Consider the following 26184-nt stretch of genomic DNA (forward strand, 5'->3'; position numbering starts at 1 on the left):
GTACAATACACGTAAACAATCGTAAATCAGCCCGGAGATAGCTTTTTTCCTCTGCAGATTTTTCCTCCAAGGCTCGTAAAGCAGAGAAAAACACGACGATGTCTCACTGGAAAAGGAGAACCGACAGTACCGCCGATATTTATGGAAAATCTAGTCGCGAAGCCGCAATTTTATTAGCGTTGCAGTATGGCACCAACGCTGACGGAGTCGATCTTCGTCTATCTAATAAACTAGACACCCGTTAGTACAAACAGGGAAAAAATCCAATGTTTTCAAGATATTTGGACAAATAAACATGAGAAAAATGTAGTTTTTCACAATTTTTTGATCTTGAAATGATTGTGTTTATCACTCGGCAAACTTAAAAGTTGTTAAATACAGGGTCCGACAATAGTGCATCGGGCATCTGTAGCTCTTAGAATAAAAAACTTGGGAATTTTGTTTTAAGTGCAAACCTAAAGTATGCACGAGGATGTATTTCAGGAAAATATTTTAACTTCTACAGAGTGGCTCAAAAAAGTGTGAGTGGATCGGAATGATTTTTTTTAAACGGAACACCCTATATATATATATTTTGCATTTTTGGCTTCCTTTCAGGTCACTTTATATAATCCTAAAATATGAGTAACTATATTTCGATAATTTCAGAGATAGTAACAAATATATAAAAAATATATTTTTCAACTTTGGCGTCGATAAAAAAATTATTACAAGTACAAGAACTGTCGTGAAATCAAAACTATATTAAGTATTTACTTTAGATGGTCTTCAATCATACAGGGTCTTCAAAATTATACGCCAAACTTTCTAAAATATAAAATAATTTTTCTTTGTTTTTTTTTAACGGAACACCCTGTATACTATTTTTTTATTAGATGGAGAGTTAAAAAATTAACATTTTTGTATTTAAAGGATTTAAAAAATGTTTAATGGTTTCGCAGATGCACGTAGATTATTCCATACGGCTTTTTCAACGGTAAACATTTTGACCGTTGAGACCGTTAAACATTTTGAAATACTCTAAATATAAATAATGCTTATCTTTTAATTCTCCATATACTGAAAAAATAATATACAGGGTGTTCCATTTATAAAAACGAAGAAAAATTATTTTATATTTTAGAAAGTTTGCCGTAGAATTTTGAACATCCTGTATGATTTACGATTACCATATTTATAGCAAAGGAAGTACAGACCATCGAAAGTAAAAACAGTTCTTGTATTTTTAATATTTTTTTAATTTAATTTATAATTTGTTTAAGAAAGACCTAACCTAACCTAAAAAATATATATGTTTTATTTACTTCTTATCTATGAAACTATCGAAATATATTTACTCATATCTTTGTAGGATTATGTAAACTGATCTGAGAGGAAGCAAAAATGCAATAATATAGGGGGTGTTTAATTTAAACAAAATTATTCCGATCCTCTCACACTTTTTTGAGCTACCCTATAGAAGTTAAAATATTTCCTGAAATACATCCTAGTCCATACTTCAGGTTTGCACTTAAACAACATTCCTAAGTTTTTTATTTTAGGAGCTACAGATGCGCGACGCGACGCACTATTGCCGGACCCTGTATAATTAATTATAATAATTAAATTGTTAAATATAAAGCAAAACTTAAGAATTAAATAAGAGGGGATATAGCCATCAAAATATACATGCATCATTGTACCTAGAAACCAACTTTAAGCTGTTTAACCTGTTAACGATTTTTCTAAAAAATAACTGTTAAATGTCACCAGAAGCATCATTATACACAAAAACCCATCTGTTTAAGTTTTTAAGAGGTTGTTGACGAATATACTAGTTGTAAAAGAAGAAGAAGTCATCCATGTCTTCAGTGGATGGATAATGCCATCAGGAGCATCCTTGTACCATCTGTTCAACTTTTTCGCGATTTATTTGTCAGATAAGACTAAAAAACTTAATTTTGTCTTCCGGTGAGGATGGAGTATGTGTTACATACTCTGTGCCTCACACTCGGATGACCCACATACACAGATTAGGATAAAATGTACCACAACTCCATCCATTTAGCTTTTTGGGATTATGTTTTACAAAAAATAATGACCTTAAAATTTGATTGTGTTCACACTATTAAACGTAATCATGGAAACGGCAAGAAAACGGAACGGATAGTGTGCGTTATCCTACTCATTTACATGATATAATGTTTTTCGTAAACGGAAAGGAAACGGAAAGTAGCGGATACGGAATGTATAGTGAGAATCAACCTTAATAAACACAGCGCGGAGACCTAGAGGATAATACTCCTATAAACAAACAACTAATGTTCCCTCTATCTTGCCAACCTTTTAGGAACGAGAGAAGAATTTAGGTATGCTCTATCTTTTCTATACTACTTAATTAAAAGCAGAGAATACATAACATTTCCATCATTCGAACTGTTTCCACATTCTACATAGGCAGTTTGATTTCAGAAAAGGCCAATATCGACTCTGAAATTCAGCGCAGGATTAGCAGCGCCTTAAAAGAGCATTCTGGAAATTAAAAGACAGGGTTTTCTTTAATCATGACCTGAGCACAAAAGCGAAACTTGCAGTGTACCGAGTAGGGAATGCAATCCCGCAAATGCTGGATCCCGCTGAGATTCTGCGGGATCAAAGTTGCGGGATTTATCGTGCGGGATCCGCGGGATTGACACATTACTACTGGGTAACCGAATCGATCTCGATCAACGTCAAACCCCTTCATTCCGGGCCGATGAGTCGACGCTCGGAACCCGGGGGACCCGTTTAACTAGTACTTGTGGACAATTTCGTCAAATAAACTGTCGGACATAATTATCGGGACAAGCAAAATTTCAGGGTAAATTTAAAATTGAATATCTCTTGAACTAAAAAAGATTTTGGGATGCGGTTTGGACCAGGTTTTAGATGCATCTATTGTGATTAAGATGCTATGTGGTTTTCGAAAATATATTTAGCGAACTCTCGTATACAGGGTGTTTTATAAGAGAGTGAAAATTTGGTTAAGAATCTTTTTTACCGCAAATTTACGAGTTTTAAAAAATCGAAATTTTTACCAAGTACGACTAATCTGTATTGAAATTAGAAAAAACAATTTGATCGGTTTTTAATTTTTTTTGTTTCAAGGAAAATTGACTGTTTTTTTGAAAAATATCCATTTTTAATCATATGTATGGTCCTAAGTGGTACAAATAGCTTTGTACATTCTGCATATGCCAAAAAATGATTGATACAGAGTGTATCTAAAAGCAGATAATTAACACAAGTTAAAAAAAAATCTTCAACATCAGAATAATATTTGTATTTATAAAATAAGTAGATAAATTATAATAAAATTTAAGTTTATTTAATATTAAATATATTTTTTGAACACCCTGTATAAATCGGTCCAAATTTCTGTACAGCTAGTTTAAGATACACGCTATATCAATATATTGTGGGCCTACGCAAAATGTACAATGCCTTTTGTACCATTTAGGACCAAATGTATGACTATTGTTTACAGTCCCACAATTTTGCGGATCCGCGGGATTGATTGCTTTAATCCCGCGGGTTTGCGGGATTGAGATTTTGGTGCGGGATTGCATTCCCTAGTACCGAGCAACGATAATCCCCATCATGTTATATGGAAACGAAACCTGGGTGCCATACCGCCGACACATGAACGCATTAAAAAAGTTGCGACAGAGACACCTTAGACAACTCTTAAGAATCAAATGGTTCCACCATGTCTCAAACGTATCGGTCCTTGAAAAAGCTAGCTGCGAGAGCGTTGAAATCATGATTACTAAATCCCGCTTATGATGGGCTGGTCACGTATGCAGGATGCAAGAAAACCGCCTACCAAAATCTCTTCTTTACGGTAGATGCTAAGAGGAAATCGGGCGGAAAACTCAAAAGGTACAAGGATATTTGCCACGAAAACTTAAAGAAGATAAGCATACAGAATCAGTGGGAAGAAGCAGCGCACAATAGAACGCAATGCGGAGAAGAATAGTAAACTCAGTTAACAGCGACAACCAAAAAGTAAAGGGGCAACAAAGCAATGAGATTTTTGAATGTCCGGAGTGCGGAAGAGAAAAGCTCATGAAAGAAAAAGCCTTGAGTAACCATCTTCTGATGCGTGTCAAATACTCGTCAACGAGTAATGGCAGTAGTAGTACAGTCTAAATAATTATCAATATTATGTGTACCTACATAGGAACGGTTCTAGTCATTAGCGGATCGTATTTTAACTGGCCGATGTATTCCCAGCTTAAGGGCTAGTATATGCCGTCTATGGTTTCTAGACTGGTCTATGATCTTATGTGCCACCACCAACGGCGGTGGCGGCGGCATTTGGGTTTCTATGGCGTTGATTGGGAATTTATGCGGACGCGTCGCCATAATTTCCTCGGCATTTATTCGCAAGTGCCCAGTTACCTCGGCCTTTCGGGACGAGTTAATTGTCTACGAAGCTCAAGTGAATAGCAAAACGACAGCGCGGATATATCTCGCAACGAGAAAGTTTTCATTTCGGAATTTTTAGCTGAGAATCTTTGGTCTAAGTGGGACGAAGATGTTTTCCACGAAGTATACTGTCTTGTTTCAATTTTTCACTGTCCAGTCGGATGAAAATCTATAGTACCTATTAAAATACATTACTTAGGCCAGTATTACACTATCAAATTTCTTTGTCAAAGATTTTATTTTATCAAAGAATTTGACGTGAATTTGATTGTAATACCGTATGATCGAATAATTTTTTATTCGATCATACGGTATATGGTAATCGCAAAACAATTTACGATGCACGTGATCAACCGTGAGTGACAAGCGATGGCGACAGCGGAGCTAGTTTAAGATGGACTTATGAGATGAATCTTAATTCAAAATTGACAACATATTTATCATATCATTTTTTAAAGAGGTTCACGTTTTATTTTTAATTTAATAACTAATATTTTAGTGATTATTATTTGTTTTATGGCTTATTTTACTTAATACATAATGGCAAAAACTGGTCCATTATGAAGATTATTATAAGCGTTATTATGGATTATTTATTTATTGATGTACACCTTACAACGCCATAAGTGGTAATAACAAGTAAGAGTATACTATTAATGCACAAACTAATAATCACAGAATTTAATAAAAACTAACTTTGAAAGTGATATAATGTGCTTATCACTCAAACTTACTTTTCTGACTGCAGTCAAGGGTAACGAAGGACGTCAAATTGTCATGTTCTCGTTCAAAATCATGATACAAAGAATACAAGGTATGATATTGCGCAGGTTGGTCGCTACGTCACAGGTGATAAACGGCACTATTGGTCGGCAAGCTCTGCGCGCCAATTTCAAATTGTCAAACAGATTGTGTCATCTGTGAAATTTGATTGTGTCAAAATATGAAAATAATTTTTCAAATGTCAAGCTCCATGTCAAAACATAACTTTTGGGGTTACGTCCTAATTCTTCCCTATTTTAGGTCTTTTTTTATTAGTGGCAATTGAACAATATGGATATATTTTTTGTATGACCTATGACGTCACAGGTGGTATGCGCAAACTTAACGAAATTGGAGCCGCTATCGATCATACCTTGTTTTCTTTGTACCATGGTTCAAAATAGTTTAAAAAAAAAAACAAGGAGGCTGCAAGCTTTTTGCTTCGACTGTTTAAATGCTTCGGCATATTTTCAATATACAATTTCAAGAAATGCAGTACAAAAACTTGAAAATTTAGTTCTTTAAAGAACTGTTTGTGCTTAAAAGTGCAATCTTTAAAAAAAACTATGAAAATAACGACACGATATTATACAAAATAATGACTGACAATAGGATAATTGTCAAATAATAAAGGACAACATTGCTGATCACGGCGCAATGTGACCAATATAGCGATAATAGCTTTGTTCGGTTTTTTTCTTGAACCGTCCTAGAACGGTGATACCCATGCGCAGAAGAAAATTTACGTTCGGGTTCGATGAGAATTTTTTTTGGACTTTTTTTGGACTCTCAATTCGATCAAGTTAGATGTTCGGGTTATAACGCGGACCGTTCTAGGACTAGAAAAAACAGTTCAAATTTGATCCTAGCTCGGCAACAAGAATCGTTTTTGAGCCATTTTTGTACTTTTCTTTCTAACCTAAAAACATTTTATGTTTTACGTTTTTTTACCATCCAGGATATTTATTGCAAGAAAATATATCAAATTGCCTTTCAAGAGGATATTGAATTATTGTAATAAGTTTTACAAATATTAATAGAGTACTTTCGGAATATTTAAATATCATAATGTAAAATAAAAACACTAAATCACCACAATACACCAAAACACTTTTACTTTTACACTGAAATAGTGTAAAAGTAAAAGTTTTTTGGTGTATTGTGGTGATTTAGTGTTTTTATTTTGCTGTGTAACACCAAAGGTTCCAACCCTCAACTGTAATATCATAATGTATCTGCAGGTAGGTGGGTATTGTTTTTTTAAACGATTAATAACTCATAAATAATAATTAGTAATTTTCAGCAGGAAAAGTGTATTTTGTTCATTATATAACCAGCACTGCCATAATTCTGAATTGATACCTGTAGCTAATAATCTTATACTTCTAAAATTATAAACTAATTTTTGCAGCTTTAATCTAAATAAAATATTTGTTACAATCATTTGTTCTAAAGTAAAATGAAGAGCTGCTCGGTATCTTAAATTATACAACAAATTTAAACATTTTTGCCAAAATTTAATTTATTCAGGTTTATAGAGTTTAATATCAATGTCGATATGATTGATGACGTGCATCGGAAAATGTTTTGCGATTACAATATGTGTGATTTTATAAAATATTATATATTAACAATGTCAAATTCTTCCTTCAAAAATATCTTTTTATAAAAGACTTTTGACAAAGAAATTTGATAGTGTAATACCTAACTACTTGGGATTGACTAAAATTTCCAATAATATTCATTTGTCTATTCACTCAGTATCCAATAAAAATCAAAATCGGCTTTCAACTGCTTATTTCCTTAAATGTTTTTCTATTTCTTATAATATATACAGGGTGAGTATTAAATAAGTGCAAATATTTTTAGGGCTCGTAGATTTCGATAAAAGAAACAAACTTTCTCTTTACCGCTTTTTCGAATAAATCCAAAATAACCGAGTTATTTTACTTTTTTACTTTCCCAATCCAATCTGTTTTTCTATCTTACGTATTTTTTGACAAAAGTAATGACCAAAAAGACTTATTTTAAAGAAATGAAAATACCATAAGGTATACAAGAACATACTATGACTTCAAATGGAGCAAAATATTATTAAGAGCAACATTGTACTCAAAACCTCACTTGACAACTTTTTACTATTTTTTTTGACAAAAGTAAAGACCAAAGTAAATTTATTTTGTCAAATAAAAAAATATACCATTGAGTGACACAGAAGCCATACATGTTTCAGCTGTTATCAGGAGCATTATTATACGTAAAACTCCACCTGTCAGAAACTGTTTTACTATTTTAGAAGAAAATGTGCAACGGCCCAGCTACGTACTTGTTACTGATCGATAACAAAAGTTAAACAACATTAAACGATATGAATATATGGACGGGTCAAAGTCTGAAGACTCCATAGTTCTGTCTTCCTTGGCAAGAGTGTAAAATTTATCTCTGTCGGATGAGATCGGGTATCTCTTGAGTATAGGAGTCGATTTAGATAGTCGATTTAGATTCCATAAAGCTCAGAACCTGGTCTGGGTTCAGCGTAAACCAAGTAGTCCATATCCAGGGGGATGTACGTAAAGCCATCCATGTCTGCTGATGTGGACGAGACATGTCAGCAGTAGCACCATTGTACTTAGAACCCCTTCCTTTTAAAAATACACACAAAATAAATTTAATACTACTCTGTACTCTGTATCCTGCATAAGTAAAAGTCAGTTTTCTAAGACCATATATAAAAAATTAAATTACTGTATCATCAGCTTCTTAAAACATACATAATAATTAAGACGATCGCATTTTCCTAGTTTACTTTTTAACTAAAGTAATTAAAAAATGTTCCATTTTGCCTAATTACCTGATTTTATATAAATAATAACAAGCATTTGCGATAAGATGCGGTAACTTTTTCCCTAATAATTGGAAAAACTTGATTAGTGAACTTGTTTCATGCATGTTATTAAATAGACTATGCATATTATTAGAAATGCCGCTTCTGTTTTAATTAATTTTTATTAATCTAGTTTTCTATAGTTTCTTGTTATCAAAAATAGTATTACATAAAAAATTGTGCAAATATACAATTTGTTAATCATCGATGGTTTAAAAACAAACTTTAACTACTGATATCAATACTTTGTATTATTTAGTATTTTAGTTTAATTATTGTAGTTACAGTTTTATGTATAGTAGTTTCCGTTCAGAGCATATACTGTATGTTTTGAATGACATAAAGAAATAAATAATAATGAGCATTGAAGAATGCCATCTGGTACTTGCGGTAGAGTCGGTAGATGGCGATAGCGGCATCAAATCGCCAATTAAAAACGTGATATCACGCAGCTTTGCAAAATAGAACGGGTTCTGTCACTACCATCACTTTAGACTACCGTGTACACCAACTATAGACACCGTTCTCGGAATCTCAATCATTGCTTCAAAAAGGTGCTGCTAAGGTAATGTATCTTCTTCCGAACTGAAATCATCGAAGAAAAGGAGATATTTTTTAATTTGCTATTTAGGTATTTTTTGAAATTATTTATATTATTAAAAGTTTGCTGTTATGCAACTTATATCCGGGTAGTAGAAGCGTCTATGGAGCGATGTATGGTTTGGAATAAGAAGATACCACAAGAAGATAGAATGAATAAGATATAGAAAAGGAACAAGGCTTTAAATTACTTGAAAAACTACTTTTTTTAAGATTATCTATGTAAAAGTTGCCTCTAGTAAAAATCCATTAAAAAATTGCAAGACATACATCTACTGTCTTTTAGAAAGACTAAGACGAAGGCCATGGATGTCCTATAGTCTTGATCTTGCAATTACCGAGTGACAGTTCAAAATCGATGATGTAGGATGTAGAATGTTTGGGAGTGGGGTTACTCACCGCGAGATATAACTCATCATACGGCCTTAGGGCTTTGACAAAAGCCAGTATCTGAGACGGCTTTACAGAGGCTAGTTCTCCATCTCCAATATCAGTCGTACCAAAGTTTATGGCACGAATGGTTGTCGTCTCGGCGCACTCAGTGATGAAGTGTTCTGGTGTTTCCCAATTTTCCCCATAGAATCTGCATTCGCCATTTCTTAACTTTAATCTACTGAGGTGTTCGTTGAGAAGACAGTGTCCTGTTAAAAAGGAAAATATTTGATTTTTCTCGGTCGTAAGTTCTGAGAAATTTCTTCGAGTGTGTTATAACGTTGGAGGATGCTCATTCGAGGTTACGGATGGAGTCTTCCAGGTTCTTGAGCTCCGGTTTAGGTTGGTTTCCACTTGAAAAGTAGAACGGTTCTTGTCCAGTTAGGGAGTGTTCGCTCCTTCTCTAGCTAGATCGTTTACTTTTTCATTGCCTTCTCTCTTTGGGTGAGCTGGCACCCAGAGTCGGAGGACTTTATTTACTTCGCATAATTTGTTCAGCTTCTCTAGGCATTCTTTGACCAACTTCGAATTGATGGTTACTGAGTTGATCGCTTTTAGTGCTGCTTGACTATCAGATAAGATGGATATTTCCTGTTTCCGATAGTTCCTATCTAAGATAAGTTATATGCATCTTTCGATAGCGTAGATTTCGACCTGAAGGATGCTGGGGTAGGCGCCTATTGGTTCGGAGTAATTAGTTTTCGGCCTAAATAATCATATCCCGGTCCCTGCTTCGATTTTGGAAGCATTTGTATCCCACTTTATGGATGGCCTTTTAACAGTTACCTTTTCATTGCTCAATACTAAAGTGAGGTGTTTCTCAAAGTTGCACATTCTTGGTATGTCCACCACTGGGAGTTGGAGGAGTGAAATTTTCTTTTCGAGGGTGTTTCAAACCACTGCCCTGACAATTCTCCCAGTACTGCTTGCCAGTCTTTAACTTCATCAACGTACAGCAGGTTTTGTCTTGCTATACTTTGCTCTAGTTTTTTGTACCAAGAACTGCTCTATAGGTAATCATGAGTCCGGTCTTCTGCATATTATTTGAGCTTTTGTGGCTTTTCTGGTAATGTTCTTAATATACCTGTTCCATGGAAGTTTCCTGTCCAGGATAATTCCCAGATATTTGACTTCCTGTGATGGCAGTATTTCTTTTCTATCTACATAGAGTATTTTAAAGTTTTTCAGACTTCGCTTTCTGGTGAATGGTACTACCGCGGTTTTGTCTGAGTTGATGCTCAACCCGACAGTCCTGCACCATCTCTTAGTGAAGTGGAGTCCTCTTTGGATAATATCACACAGGATGCCTTTATGATTTCCCCGAGCGATCATGACTACATCATCTGTGTGCCCTATGCAGTGAATTCCCGCTAGAGTTAATGTGTCTAGTAATTCTTCCATTATATGGTTGCCCTACCTTGTGGAGTTCCTTGCGTTGTTTTAACACCTACAGTTTTAGTACCATCCATGGCCCCTGACCGTATTGAGAGCAATTCCCAAAATTTATGATAGTTACATAATATCATAAGGGCGGTTACGGTTTGATCAATTAAATCCAATATTCCGATGAACAGTGCACGAAGCGATCAGGCGACGCGGTAGAGTAAAATCTGATGAGAGATGACGCATATTCAGGATATAACGATCGAGAGTTTTGTTTAGAAAGTACCTAATGAATGGGTTTAAGACTTAACGCGCGCTAAGAAATTCGCCGAAGTATTTGTCTAGTAATTTCAAGTCTATAATAAATAGTTTTCGAAATAAAAGGGATTCATGAAAGTATTATAAAATAAAAAAAAATCTCAAGAAGAGGCATTAAATTTGGGGGTAGTCCTTATCGAGGAGCCACCACTGTTAATTCGCTATGTAATATTGATGAATGGTATCTCTAGGCTTATTTTATGGTCTAATTTTATCGTACATATTTGCAAACAATTATTAAAAATGCATTCGTACGCGTACTAAATGACACGGACAGAGGCGGAGCAGAGAAAGAAACAATTTAAATTGGTTTTGCCGAGGCCGTTATTAAAATAACCGAGCGAATTCTGAGCGTAATTTCTTTCGACGAGGGTCGCAGTTACATCGAGACCGAATAGAATTGATATGATCGACAACAAAACACTAATTACGATAACTATAACGTATCCGTAACAGTACCTTCAAAACGTTAAGTGTTTTCGTTTAGCAGTACTGCGTTTACGTCTTGAGATGAAAAAAAGAGAAAAATCTATACCATTACATTTTTTTAATTTGTTAGACAGTAAAACAGACAAAAACGTAATATGTAAAATACTTTCAATAAAAATATAAATATCAACAAATTTAGGTCGAATGCGATGGAGGGGGGGGGGGTAGATTTATGTTAGCTATGAATATAATTGACTTAAATTCCGGTTTATTAGGACCGTTCTAATTTTATTTAAAACGACAAAAAATATAACGTAATGTGTTTGTTGGAGTTTTCTTTTACGTTGTCAATAAATCGTCACTCTAGAATAAGATTGTTCTATAGACCATTTCGAGGAAACTGAGAAAACAAGGTTTAAGTTTAAACTGGATATCCGTGAACACTATATACCAAAATGGTTCTATTAAACATATAAATTAAAGGTAATATAAAAACCTATCAAACATATGTATTTATTTTACTTTTAGAAACTTTATTTAAAAGATATTAGTGATTTTAGATTGTAACAAATGTGTCTATTAGCTGTGCATTGAGCCGATTTTAGAGACATAGAACAAAATAAGGGGATATAGAATAATATAATACTCATTTTAAGCTGATTTATTTGTATTTCAAAATATTATTTCAACACAAAATAACTGAAGTGGAGACATTAAGACATTAACTAAAAACAACATAAAAAAATAAAAAACTAAAATACAATAGCAGTAATTATTCGCCTGCATTGTTTATTAAAAACTATCATTTTTTTCCGCCTGTTTGTTTGGTATGTATAATGTTAGAATAACTTAATCAGATTTTAAATCTGATTTTTAACTTGCATTGGATTATTTAAATGTTTTATAGCTATCTCTAGTATTGATAGTATTAGAGAACGATTGAGCTGTCAATTGAGTTAAAGCAGCTGGCTCGGCAGCTGGTACGAAATTCCAAAGTGTGAAATATTCGAATTTGCTGACAAATCAGGCAATCAGTGCTTTTCAAACGAACGATTGAGCTGTCAATTGAGTTAAAGCAGCTGGCTCGGCAGCTGGTTTCACGAAATTCCAAAGTGTGAAACATTCGAATTTGCTGACAAATCAGGCAATCAGTGCTTTTCAAACGAACGATTGAGCAGTCAATTGAGTTGAAGCAGCTGGTTTCACGAAATTCCAAAGCGTGAAACATTCGAATTTGCTAACAAATCAGGCAATCAGTGCTTTTAAAACGAACCGATTTGCCGCCTATTTGTCAAACGAACCTTTAGTGGTGCAATTTCACCCGCTTAAAACAAAAGCCTTAAATTTAAATAAAAACAGATACATACATTGTATGTTAGAGAGAAAGAGATCGAGAATAAATGGATATAGAACAATCTAATAAGAATAGATAAGTTATAGTAATAATTATTTAATATCGAAAATACCAGATATACGCTCCTTAAATACCTAAATCAAATAGACGTACCCTAAATATATTTTTGACAAAAAATAATCAATAGCAAAAATGCAAATCAAAATATATAATTAGTTAATTCTATGTAAATTTTATAATGCATTTGTTTACTACACGAAACATATGGTATAGTTATTAGAAAAAGTTATTATGTTATTTCTCTTGATTTTTGCACCCTATACAACTAACTATTTTACAGTTTTTATGCAAAATTCGCAACAATGTCATTAATTTAAGTGTTAGTGTTGCCACAATATCCTTCTAGATTTGCTACCTCTGAATGAAACCAATATTGTAGAATAAATAATAAATAACATAAAATCAGGTCAAAAAAGCCCAACAAATCCATGAATGTTCAAACCAAATTCAAATGTGTCAATTGAAATGTTTAACAGAACTGTCAAAAATGGGAGTTGATGATGTCGATCCTGTCTCTAATGAACTAACGATTGAATATAATAACATAATTATACTCCTTACTCCTTCCCTAATTTTTGTATGCAAACATCTGCTGCCTGCTGTCATGAAAACCATGACTTTGATCTGTCCAGCTATATGAAATTAGAAATAAAGTATAATTATTTATATAATAATTATTTAATAACAGAAATACCAGATAGGCTACGAAAATAGCTAAGTCAAATTGACATAAAATCCAATTATTTTTGACAATAATACACTCACCGGCAGGAAAAACGGATACCTTAAAATTATATATATTATATAAATATTATATATTATATAAATATGTTAACGAAGCAAATAATTTAGAAATCACTTTTATGATCTAGGTGCTCGACTCAGTTTGTTTTTTGGTTCATTTCAATAGCTTTATTTTTGTTAGAGATATTCACTTTTCAAGAAGACATTAACATTGTTTCCTAATTTTTATTCTGATAATAAAATAGAGTTACCGATTAAATTAAGAAAAAAGTAAACACAACTGGGCTGTGTGGTAGTCAATCTAGTTAATTTTGATGTCAAACATCTTCAATTAAAGCAACTAGAGCGGACACAACTTCTGAATTTAAAACACTCTCTTACTCTCGCTAGAGTAACTGCGCCAACAGACAATAATAATATTATTTTTCAGTGACAGTGACATTATATAAATCATAAACACTATTTCACAGGTCTGTTGACTAGGACCAAAAGCAAATGCATTGTTTTAATTTAAAGAATAGGAAAAAACATTAGCGTCTTCTTCAAAAGCGAATATCTCTAACAAAAATAAAGCTATTGAGATGAACCAAACAACAAACTATTGAGAAAGATGCATCTAGACTATAAAGTTTTAAATTATTTGCTTTGTTAACATATTCCACAGGAGGTTTCAAACTTTCACCAAAATATCAACATTTTGTTTTCCCTCGATAATTGACAGATGAATTGACAGAAACTTTCATTTTTAATTTAAAAAGAGATACTAAAAGTCAAATAATTTGGCTACAAATTGCTTAAAAAATCATCAAAATCGGTCAACTAGAACACAATATAAAGTTTTTTAAAATACATCAAAATTTTAAGATGCACACTACAGAACCCTGCACAACATAAAATGAGCTCAGAAAAACGAAAAACCGGCAATGTAATCCGCAAAATTTCAAATCGAATTCAAATGCAATAATAATAAATTCTTAATAGTAGATTATTTTCTTTTATCTATGATTCAAATGTGTCAAATAAAACTGTCAAAAATGGAGGCTAATGATGTCGATTCCGTCTCAAATGCTTGAATATTATACTCCTTAATACTTGACTCCTCCTTAGTCTTTATATTCAAAGGTAAAATACTAGAAGTGTTTCAAACTGCTGCCAGTCTTATACAATCTATCATATTTTTTAATACACTTTTTCTATTTTGTGGCCAGTTATAGATTCTCAAAACCGCCAATTACGATAACGTGTATACATAATCTGTAACAGTAAACCCGCAGCCATAGCAGACTGCAGAGTGTTTGAGACATTAGGCGGCGTAAAATACAGATAGCTCGTGGATCGATCTGTTCCGATCTTGTTCTAGTCAGTTCGTAATTAGGTGCTTTGAGTAAAAACAGAACAAGATTGGCGCGAGTGACACGTACATTAATTCTCGAAAATGCCGATAGGTGTTGTGATAACCGCGAAATAGTAAAGTCCCTAAATATATAAGAATAAATTTACTAGGATCTTTAGAAATAGCGTAATGTACCGGGTGGCCAACTATGAATGGACGCCGGCTGTATCTCAGAACCTACTTATCGCATAACTTTGAGAAAAAAATTCTAATAAATAAATCGACTAAGAGAAATTGCTGGAAATTATTTTCAAGTTCGAATAATGTCCACTAGGGGGCGCTTCTCTGATAGCCAATCAGAAAATAGGGGTTTTCTCAAAAATATGCAGGTGAACAGATATTTTAAAAATTACTATATTGTAACAACCGAGAAATTTGTAATTTTTTTGATATAGAGTATTTTGCTCTATCTCATAAAATAAAGTGGTGGGGGACGGTTAAACTTGCTTTTATTAAAATAAGGATAACTCTGGTTTAGGCCTATATAAACAAACTAGGGCTCGTTTAAAAGAGCTTTTCTTTCTTATAAAAATCTTTCTTGACCGAGTTTATTATCTGATTAAGTTTATTTCGATATTTTTTAAGTGAAACTTCTTTACGCGAGCTGGGAGTAAAAATTCAAGGCCATGACACGACACGACACGACACACGAAAGGAAAAGTGGTAAGGACAGAAAAAAAAACAAGGAAAAAGAGTTCGTAGTAAGAATCGTCCGAATTAAATGAAATTTGGTATGTCGATAGATTGGGTCAAGGTTAACTTGACCGTGTATGACACATGTCACTGTGACCGTTAGTTTTGACGTAAGAAACATCAAAAGTTGATGTCCGGTCGCGACCAAATTTGGTGGGTAGGATCTTAATATAAGGGTAGGCTATGTAAGCAACGGTGCACACGGTCCCATCCTGCAAAGTTGGATACGACGTTTCGTTTACATCTTCATCAGGGTTGGACTAAAGATTTGATATTGAAGAAAAATGTGGGTCGATTTCGGCATAATTGGGATGGGCTAGAAGATGACGCCCGATCGACGCGACGTTTCGAATCGATCGATGCCCCTAAATGGACAAAATCATCAGGATTTTTCTTAATTATTATGGGTCGATTGGAACCAAACTCGGCACGTGGATAGAGGTACCCGAATGGAGTCCAACAGAGGGACAGACGGAAGTTTCACTTCAAATATGCGCACATAGTGCACACATAATCTGTCAAAACGAGCTTAATTTTTTGGAAGTAAAATGCAATATTAACTAATATTTAAACAAAAAACTATGTTTTATATTTATTGCATTTAAAACCTTATTCATCCATAGTAGAGGGAGACGGGGGTTTCACCATCAGGTTTGATTGAGGTTTACCTGGTGGTGGCGGTGGCGGTGACGCACTGCGCATGCGCTAGGAACATGTAAAATACGCTAATAAACAAGAATAAACAAGTTTGAACCGCTTTGAACAGCTTTTGAACAGCTTTGAACCGCTTTTTAGCTTAAAACAACAGACCTGTTCATTTTTGTTCATACTTATTTTGCTTTCTTTTCCTTCAACCTTTTTCTTTTTCATTTTCGATCTTTATTTGATGATAAAAATAAAACTGTAATCTTTTTTCTAATTCAATCATACGGTACTGCTTTTTATTTGCTACAATAAAAACTTTATGTTTAATAATTGTATACTTAAGAATATTTAATTACATAAAGAACTTCAATAAAAATAGATAGTTATAAACACTTCTTTTTATTTATGTAACGGTGTCATTTAATTTAAATTTCAACTGTACATTTTTATTTTTTACCGGTCTAAACTTTATAATGTAATATCTACTTACAGAGTGATAATTAGAAGTTTTCTCTACAGAAAAATCTCGTTATAATTAAACTAAATTGATTCACAATAATCAATTAAATTATTAGTATTTAAGTAGTTTAAGCGGATGAGAATAATAATAATAATAATTTTGTTTGTTTTCAGAATGTGGACTGGCTCCATTTGTAGGTGGATCGACATCACACTATATTCCATTTGTGTTTTTGCCACTTAAGGGTCAAATAATTCATCCTAGTAAAGAGATATATTTCAATGGTAAGTAAATTTATCTCTACTTTCAGCTATTCAGTTAAAAACAATTTTAATTGCAAATAACAAGTCAAAGGTAAAAAACAAAAAAAAACGGGTTATTGGTTAATCTCTCACAAAATGATTGTGATTGTTTTTAACACATTGGAGTATAAGAAAATACCTACACTTCCAAAACTTTTTATATTAACAGAACTCGAAATATAGTTGCGCTGAACTAAAATGCTCATGCATGCGCAAACTGAAACTTGGTTGTTGTACCACCGCCACATAAAAGCCTTAAACAAGTTGTAACAGAGACACCTTAGGCAACTATTAAGAATTAAATGGTACCACCATGTCTCAAACGTATCTTTAAAATGGCTAGCTGCGATAGTTCCGAAGTCATGATTACTAAATACCGCTTAAGATGTGCTGGTCACGTATGCAGGATGCAAGAAAACCGCCTACCGAAATATTTCTTTTTTCGGTTAGCTTGTAGATGGTAAAAGAAAACCAGGTGGACAACTCAAAAGGTTCAGGGATATTTTCTATTTTCCACGAAAACTTAAAGGGGATAAGCATGCAGAATCAGTGGGAGGAATCAGGAATCAGCACACAATAGAACGCAATAGAGAAGAATTGCAAACTCAGTTAACAATGACAACCAAAAAGTAAAGGGGCAACGAAGTAATGATATATGTACAGAGTGAGGAAGAGAGATAACATCACCTTTCAGTCACAGAAAAGCTCATGAAAGAATGCGCGTCCAATACTCGTCAGCGAGTAAAGGCAATGAAAAAAAATGAAACAACATTATAAACTTACAGTATTCCGTTTATTGTTCACTTGGTAAACTACTGCATTGAAACGGCTTCTTTCCTGAGCATCTGGAAAACTTCCTTTTTATACCAATTCCTAAGGTTGCATCGCCCACTCAACTATCGGAACTTAGACCTATAAGCATATTGCCCAATATGTCCAAAATAGTTGAAAGAATTCTGGAGGGACAGATCAGAAATTATGTTGATGAATACAATTTATTACCTTCTTTTCGGTCCGGTTTTCGCAGAGATTATAGCTGCGCCACAGCTCTGTTAAAGGTGACGGATGACATACTGCAAGCAGCGGATCGTGGTGAACAACACTTGTCTTGCTTGACTATTCTAAGACCTTCGACAGATTAAACCACCAAGAATTACTTCTGGCTATTTTGCAGCACCTGGGATTTAAAAACGATGCTTGTAAACTTATCAAAAGTTATCTCACTGGAAGAAGTCAAGCAGTAAAAATCCAAGGACAACAATCTACCTCTAAATGCGTTACAAGTGGTGTGCCTCAAGGTTCCATACTTGGGCCATTGCTATTTACCCTATACACGTCTCAGCTCACCTGCAATTTAAAATATGCTTCTATTCATCTATATGCTGATGACACACAATTGTACCTATCCTTCCCTCCTTGCGAAATTTTAGTAGCAAATGAAAAATTATCCTCTGATTTGGCCCTCCCTGTGATATTTCTAAGGCGCACTCCCTGGAATTAAATCCAAAGAAATGCCAACTCCTGCTTTTTGGACAGTCCCAATGCAGAGATAGACATGAAAATTTTGTCAAAATAAGTCTGGAGAATGAAGTGTTGAAATGTACTCATGTGGCAAAAAACCTAGGGTTATTATCGTTTAAGGTTTACCAAGCATAATGACAATTGTATCAAGAAGGCGTTCATGAATTTAAAATTAATATATCGGAGTAGACTGAACAGTAACATGAAGAAAATGCTTTGTGACAGCCTTGTTCTGTCACATCTCACGTTTTGTGACGTGCTCTACAGTTCATGCTTACTGTCCCGTGACCAAAAGCGAATACAGTATATTCAAAATTATTGTGTGCGAATGATATCTGGGTTGAGAAAATACGACACAGGCATTAGCGCCAAACTGAAAGAAATTAAGTGGCTAGATATGAGTGAGAGAAGACGATTACATAGTCTAGTCCTTTATAATAAAATCATCTTTAAAAAACAACCTGAATACTTGTACCAAAAAATAAAATTTAGATTTGAGGCGCACAATCTAGATCTCCGGCATAAATTCTTGTTAACACCGCCTGTGCATAAAATGACCCTTTTTGAAAGGTCATTTAGCTATAACATAGCAGCTTTTTACAATGATGTCCCTATCAATTTAAAAAGCGCCCCCGCCTGAAAATTTCAGATTGGAAGCTAAAAGACTGATAATAAGCCACGTTTCTTGATAAGTACATTATATCACATATCTATATTTATTATTATTATTTTTTTTTGGTTGGTGCTCGTTGGGTGTAAGCGGTTCAATTGTAAACTTTAAGAGACTGTTTTCTCTGTACTTTTTTTTGTAATTGAATTTATAGTAGCTCTTTTTTTTGGAAAATGTAGCAGGGTTCCTTTCTCCATGAATTTATAGAATTGATTATGCAATGTATATTATATGTTTTTTTGTAAATGTATAGGTTAAGATAGGAAGCAATGCTTCAACTTCGCCTTTTGTAATACTTATGGATCACAATAAAGACTATTTATTATTATTATTATTATTAAATATAGGATACTAAGGTATAGAAAGACTGAAAATTAAAATACAATGTCATGGATAATCTTACAATTTTTATGACAATGTTATATCTTTTCGGCAGCTTTTTTTATGCTGGACAATGTCTGGACAATTACGAAGAAAATGGAGAATAGTAAAGCGTAGCAGCTCATATTAATTTTTCTTTATCTATTAGAAGCAATCTTTCTTTACGCTTTGGTTGAGAATAATCATAAAGTCCGTTGTGCGTTTATGATGCCCATCAAACCATGCATCCTCCGATGCCCACCTTTAATCAACAATTATTAAAAATCACCATTAACAGTTAACCGTTACCACCACTAAAGTATTATTATTTTATGAAATTCACATAATTCGGTCCCGTAAATTGCTTGTAATTAAACATTTCTTTTTATAGGAAGCAAGTTTTATTACTGACAATAAGTACCATACGATAAAAAAGAACGACGTGGGGAGTGACACTAGATGATTATTTTGAATAGGTCGAGCTCTAGACGTCATTAACTCTGTCTTTATTTTATTTTTATATTGAGCAAACATTATTTTTAAACGGTGTACTTTAAGATTCGAGAAGAATAATTTTTTGGAAATAGATATGCTGTCTGGGAATGTTCTATATTCTTTTTAAATCTCTCTATAATTAGTGGTTTACTTTTAACAAGTTTTATGTCAATTTTTAGGGAATGATGTCTAGAGACTGAACTCGCTAAAATTGCCATCGATTGTCATTTCCTAGTCGTCTTTGACTCCCGTTTTTATCGATCATACGGTATACAGGGTGTCACAGGTTGGGCGTGTATTAGAAGATTCTAGAGAACCACAGTATCTAGATCGGAGATTTTTTGCACATCATTGTTTTACAATGAGATCTATCGATTAAAAATATTTTCAATATGGAGGCACTTCCGGAAATACCGGAAGTTGACTACAACTTTCTTATTTTAAATGGCCGCCCCTATTTTTTATTACATACTTACATTCTCTGTAAAATTCTATGAATATTGATGTTAAACACTCTATATCTAACATTAACCGTTTTAAAAAAAAAATATTTAAAATTTTTGGACGAAAAAAACTACAAAGTCAAATTTAGTGATTGCTATAGCTACTGTGACATAAAGAGAAGACATGTAGCTATCTATTTCAAAAATGAAATTGTTCAAATGTCATATGATAATAGCGGTACTTTTTTATTTCACTAGTTAAAGTTTTAGTTTTTTATTTCACTTAGTACTTTTTTTATTTCACTAGTTAAAAGATTTTACAATTCGTTACTTTTTAACTATACATGTTCCTATACCAAAAATAAATCGTTTTTAAGTTATTTAAGATTTAGTTTGAAAACGTATATTTTTCTTGATTTTATCTAGCTTCCTTTGACATTAAGTGTCAAAAAGTAAGACAATTTTTTTCCATCTGTCAGAAAACAAATTATTTGAATTTCCTATATTGTAAATACTGTTGCCTTAAAAGTTCAAAAAGTGTATTTATAAAAATGTATCTCGTATTTTCGCTCCTTAGTGATATCTAATAGTTGCTATTATTAATTATATTAATAATTTACTGTATCAACCCTGAAAAAAAAACAACGCAAAGTTGGCTTGCAAATGATGATCGATAGCATACTGCTTTTTGAACAAAGTGTCACAATACGACATGGCCAGATATATTGTTTTACATCACTTGACGTTTAAAGTCATAGGCTACTTATTAAAATCAAGAAAAATATACGCTTTAAAACTAAATTTTAAATAACTTAAAAACGATTTATTTTAGGTATAGGAACATGTATATTCAAAAAGTAACGAATTGAAAACCCTTTTCACTAGTGAAATAAAAAAAGTGGGTTGCCATTTGAAAAAAATGATTTATGATACTTTTTTAATCTCTCAATACCATGACAGCTGAGAGGTTGAACTCTCCCCAAAGAAGGTCAGAACGAGGGTGGCTCATTAGCATATTTGGAAAAGGCATTTTTTTACCAATAATTTGATACCATGATACACACACTTGGTATTTCGAGTCAAATTTTCGTTACGAATGGCAAGTTATAATTTCAAATACACCATATGGGACAATGTCAAAGTTGACATATGATATGTCATTCTATTTAGAATGTTATGTTCTTTCGAATAAAGTAAAAAAATACCGAGGGTGCTATTTAAAAATCAAAAGTTGTAGTCATTTCCGGTGAAACCGGAAGTGACCGAAAACAATTGAATATGTCAATCAATCCTAATTTATGTATATGTCAATCAATCCTAATTTATGACATATGCTAACATACCAAATCTCGTTTTTTTAACTAAAAAGATAAAAAAGTTATAGGGGTGAGCCACCTTTGAGACGCACCCAGTATATTTATTAATATATCTGAAACTATCGAAATATATTTACTCATATCTTAGGATTATGGAAAGTGATCTGAAAGGAAGTCAAAAATGCATGCTATATTATACGGGGTGTCCCATTTAAAAAATCCATTTTGATCCACTCTTTTTTTTTGAGCCACCCTGTAGAAGTGAAAATATTTTCTTGAAATACATCCTGGTTTGCACTTATCCAAAATTCCTAAGTTTTTTTATTATAGGAGCTACAGATGCCCGACGCACTATTGCCGGACCCTGTATTCGATAAGTACAAAAATAGCCATACTTTTTATTATGAAATAATAAAAAAATTATAGGCATATATGAATGGCTGGATTGAATTGAAACATATAAATTAAAATTCAAAACAAATTAATTTAAAGTATACTTGTTTTGAAACTTTCTGTATATCTGCAGCTGTTCGCATTGAATTTTCTTTTTTTTTTCGAAGTCTTTTATTTCAAGGTTTTAAGTTAAAGATGGCTAATTTTCTTTTAAGTTTATGCCAGGACCGGTATTTATAAAAAGGCCGTTAACTGTACAATATCAGCAAATCACCGAAACCAAACCAAACCAGAATATTCAAAATTTATTATTATTATCGGAGAAAGTCCTGTTTATTAAAAATTATTGATAATATATGAATGATGTTAAATATAAATTTGTTCGTACATAAACGTATATTACAATTACATATATGCAAATCTATTTTTAATGATCTTCTTTGTTGTTCTTAGAAAACGGTTTATATTTCGGATTTTGGATAGAAAAACTTTTAAATAAATCAGATAAATGTGTTTTATGGTTCTTGTATAAATTATTATTATTATATAGTATTATAAATTATTCTTGCTTAAAAATAGTTTTATAGATTAATATGTAGTACGAGATCTATATAGATTTTTGTTTTTTGGTGACTGACTGACAGTTTCCTGGGATCAATGAAACACAAGTTACTTAAAGCGGAACTCAAGAACCTGGAAGACTCCATCCGTAACCTGGAATGGGAATTCTCCAACGGCCTAAGACACTCGAAGTAATTTCTTGGAACTTACGACCGAGAAAAATCAAAGATTTACCTTGACTTACGTAATAACAATTGTCAGGAGGCTTTTAGCAGGAGACTCAGATCTCCTCAACGAACACCTCAGTAAATTAAAGCTAAGAAACAACGGTGTATGCAGATTCTGTGGGGAAAATTGGGAAACGCTTTACTACACCCCATCAATGATGCGACGTATGTATGATGCGTGTATTACACCCCATCAATGATGCGACGAGACGACAACCATTTGTGCCATAAACTTTGGACGACTGATATCGGAGATGGAGAACTAGCCTCTGTGAAACGGTCTCAGATACTGGCTTATGTCAAAGCCCTGAGACTATACGATGAGTTATAACTCAAGAAAGGGGGACACACAATAGCTCTTTAAGGTCGCGGTGATTAACTCCACTCCCAAACATTCTACCTTCTGCATTCTACTATACAGGGTGGTCCCAATTGTATTCCGAAAACTTCGGCAGCTTATTCTGCAGATAAAAATAAGTAAAAGGGTGAAAAAGCTAAGTAAAGTACAGGGTGTAAAAATTTTTATTTCGATTATTTCCAAATAATTTCTGAAATAACGTCAATATATGAATACAGTTTGGTGTCTTTTTGGGAGTTTTTTGATATGAGAAATTTGATTTTGAGGTCAATATGACTCCTTTTTATAGGGGGCGCCACCTACATGTGTTTTAACTGTTTTGAAGAGTATTAACTTTTCGTCCCTATCTGTATAAAACTATTGAATAAAAAAATATACATTTACGACATTTTTACGTAAAAATGGTCTCTTAGTAAAAATTGCTACGGGTAATCGTTTCCGAGATATTTGGAATCGAACTTATAACCTGTCATTATTGACATAAATTAAACATGTTGACTATTGTGATTTTTAGACTGAAATCATAAATTTGAAATGTTTTTGTGCCAAAAGTTCAACAGAAACTGTTTTATCATCATTTTTCCGCAGAAAATTTTATGATTAATTTACAAAAAAAATTTCCAAATTTATTATTTCAGTATATATATTATATTATATTATAATAGTTTATTTTTTTTTTCTTTTTCTTAAACCTTTAGAATTATATCCATATATTTTTTTTTCCTTTCTTGGGTATGAGGTTTTTTTTTATTAATTGAAAATGGAAACTTTTTTTTATTATGCGACGTTTCGCCTCATCATGGTGGGCTTTCTCAGGCACTTTATTCTTGAAGCCGCAGCCGCCTTGCTACCACCAGTCTATATAGAAGAATGAACAGAAAGAAACATTCTTCTATATAGACTGGTGGTAGCAAGGCAGCTGCGGCTTCAAGAATAAAGTGCCTGAGAAAGCCCACCATCATGAGGCGAAACGTCGCATAATAAAAAAAAGTTTCCATTTTCAATTAATAAAAAAAAACCTCATACCCAAGAAAGGAAAAAAAATATATATGGTTATATTATAATATTATATATTATAATATATTTCAGTATTTCAAATAACTATGTACAGTACGTCTGTTCGTTCTGTAGCTACGGGGTATCCGTGAGAGGGGAAACGATATTCTCTCGATGTTTTTCGTAAAAAAATAGACGATGCGTCCCATCAATAAAAATTCAACAAATTTGCAAGTAGCCAATAAAATGAGTGGGCGGAGCGATTTGCAGTGACGTACTCGTTAAGTCGACGTATAAAATAAATTGCTGTTTATTTAAATATTTTTTGTCCGCTTTCCTTTCATAGACACAGATCCAGCAGACGTACTGTACTCAACGTCTTTATTTTTTTGTCATGTATTGACTATTTCTATTCGAAATATCTTGAGAACGGTTGCTTGTTGCTATTTTTTCCAAGAGACATTTTTTACGTAAAAAGTGACGAGAATGTATAATTTTTAAAACAGTCGTTTTATATAGGTACGGACGAAAAGTTATATTACTCTTCAAAGCAGTTAAAACACATGTAGTGGCGCCCCCTACAAATAGGAGTCATATTTACATCAAAATCAAATTTCTCATGTAAAAAAACTTTAAACAGTTTTTTTCATTCAAATATTGACGTTATTTCAGAAATTATTTAGAACAAAACGAAATAAAAAAATGAAACTTTTACACCCTGTTTCTCCGAAACTAAGCTTTTTAGGACATACATTTATACGAACTTTTTCACTTATTTTTATCTGCAGAATTTGCTGACGAAGTTTTTGGAATACAGTTCGGACCACCCTGTATATTAAAAGTTAAATGGCATACATATACCTTTTATTAGTGTAATTATAATTTGGTTAACTAAACCTATTAGTACGAGAACTAGCAACGTCGGAAAAACAAGTATTTTAAGACGTCTGGCTCTTTGTGATATATCTTTTACTATGATCTCTAGAACAACATGCGGCCTCCCATCTGGCTGCCGCAAACGTTGCGTTCCCTACTGCGCATTGAAAGAAGATCCGAAGAACCTATATTTTATTAGTCCTTTAAATTCTAGTATTGAATGTAAAACGACCGAGTCTCCATAGTTCAGTGCGTAGAGTTTCAGACCACGAACCGAGGAGTCAGAGTTCGAATCCGGGTCAGGACAAAAACTTTTTTATTTTATTTTCGTTTATATTTTGATAGTAAAGTATTAAATATTTGTTTTTTTTGAATCACTAGAATTATTTAATACTTTAGTATCAGAATATATACGAAAATAAAATAAAAAAGTCTTTGCCCTGATCCAGATTCGAACTCTGAATCGTCGCTGTTGCGTCGGTTCGTAGTCGGAAACTCTACGCACTGCGCTATGGAGACATGTTCAATTTATATTCAATACTAGAATTAATAGGACTAAATTAAAAAAAGATAGGATCTTCTTCCGATGCGCAGTAGTGAACGCAACGGATATCGGCAGCCAGACGGGCCGCATGCTGTTCCAGAGAGCATAGTAAAAGATACATCAAAGAGCCAGACGTCTTAAAATACTTTCTCGAAAACGTTGCTAGCTCTTTCGACTATATGCCTTAATACATTTTCCATTTTCAGATACAAATGTAATCCCTCTACTTGAGAAAAATTATGATTGTTTCATTACTTCAGTTTATTCCAAAAACGATTCGTAGAGTTGAAATTAATACACAAGAACTTCGACGAATTTCTTATGTGCATGTCGTTACGGCTATAACACTATCTACAGTATGTCCCCGGATTATCTTTATAAGAGAAAAAACTTTGTTATTATTGACATTTTGAGAAAAAATCATTCTTCATATAAATTTTTTCTTGTAGTAATTTGTTAAGGTTGTGCGCCCCAAAGTATTAAACCACGCGCCCCCCTCTGCTTATTTAATAGAAT

The 26184-nt window shown here is 33.2% G+C and overlaps 2 protein-coding genes across 2 annotated transcripts in view; one reads left to right on the plus strand and one right to left on the minus strand.

Moving 5' to 3' along the window:
- LOC115887303 overlaps positions 1 to 18050 on the plus strand; it is a 187092-nt gene extending 169042 nt beyond the window's left edge. Inside the window, exons 4-5 of the mRNA XM_030906696.1 lie at positions 16780 to 16890; positions 17854 to 18050. Of these exons, the coding sequence (XP_030762556.1) occupies positions 16780 to 16890; positions 17854 to 18050 (308 nt within the window). The remainder of the gene's footprint in view (positions 1 to 16779; positions 16891 to 17853) is intronic.
- The window catches only part of LOC115887309 (beta-hexosaminidase subunit beta-like), a 274263-nt gene that overhangs the window by 192186 nt on the left and 55893 nt on the right, over positions 1 to 26184 (minus strand). The gene's annotated exons all lie outside the window — the stretch shown is intronic.

Source organism: Sitophilus oryzae, unplaced genomic scaffold (genome assembly GCF_002938485.1).
Source record: "Sitophilus oryzae breed Bouriz unplaced genomic scaffold, Soryzae_2.0 scaffold_562_pilon_pilon, whole genome shotgun sequence".
Taxonomy (NCBI): Eukaryota; Metazoa; Arthropoda; class Insecta; order Coleoptera; family Curculionidae; genus Sitophilus; species Sitophilus oryzae.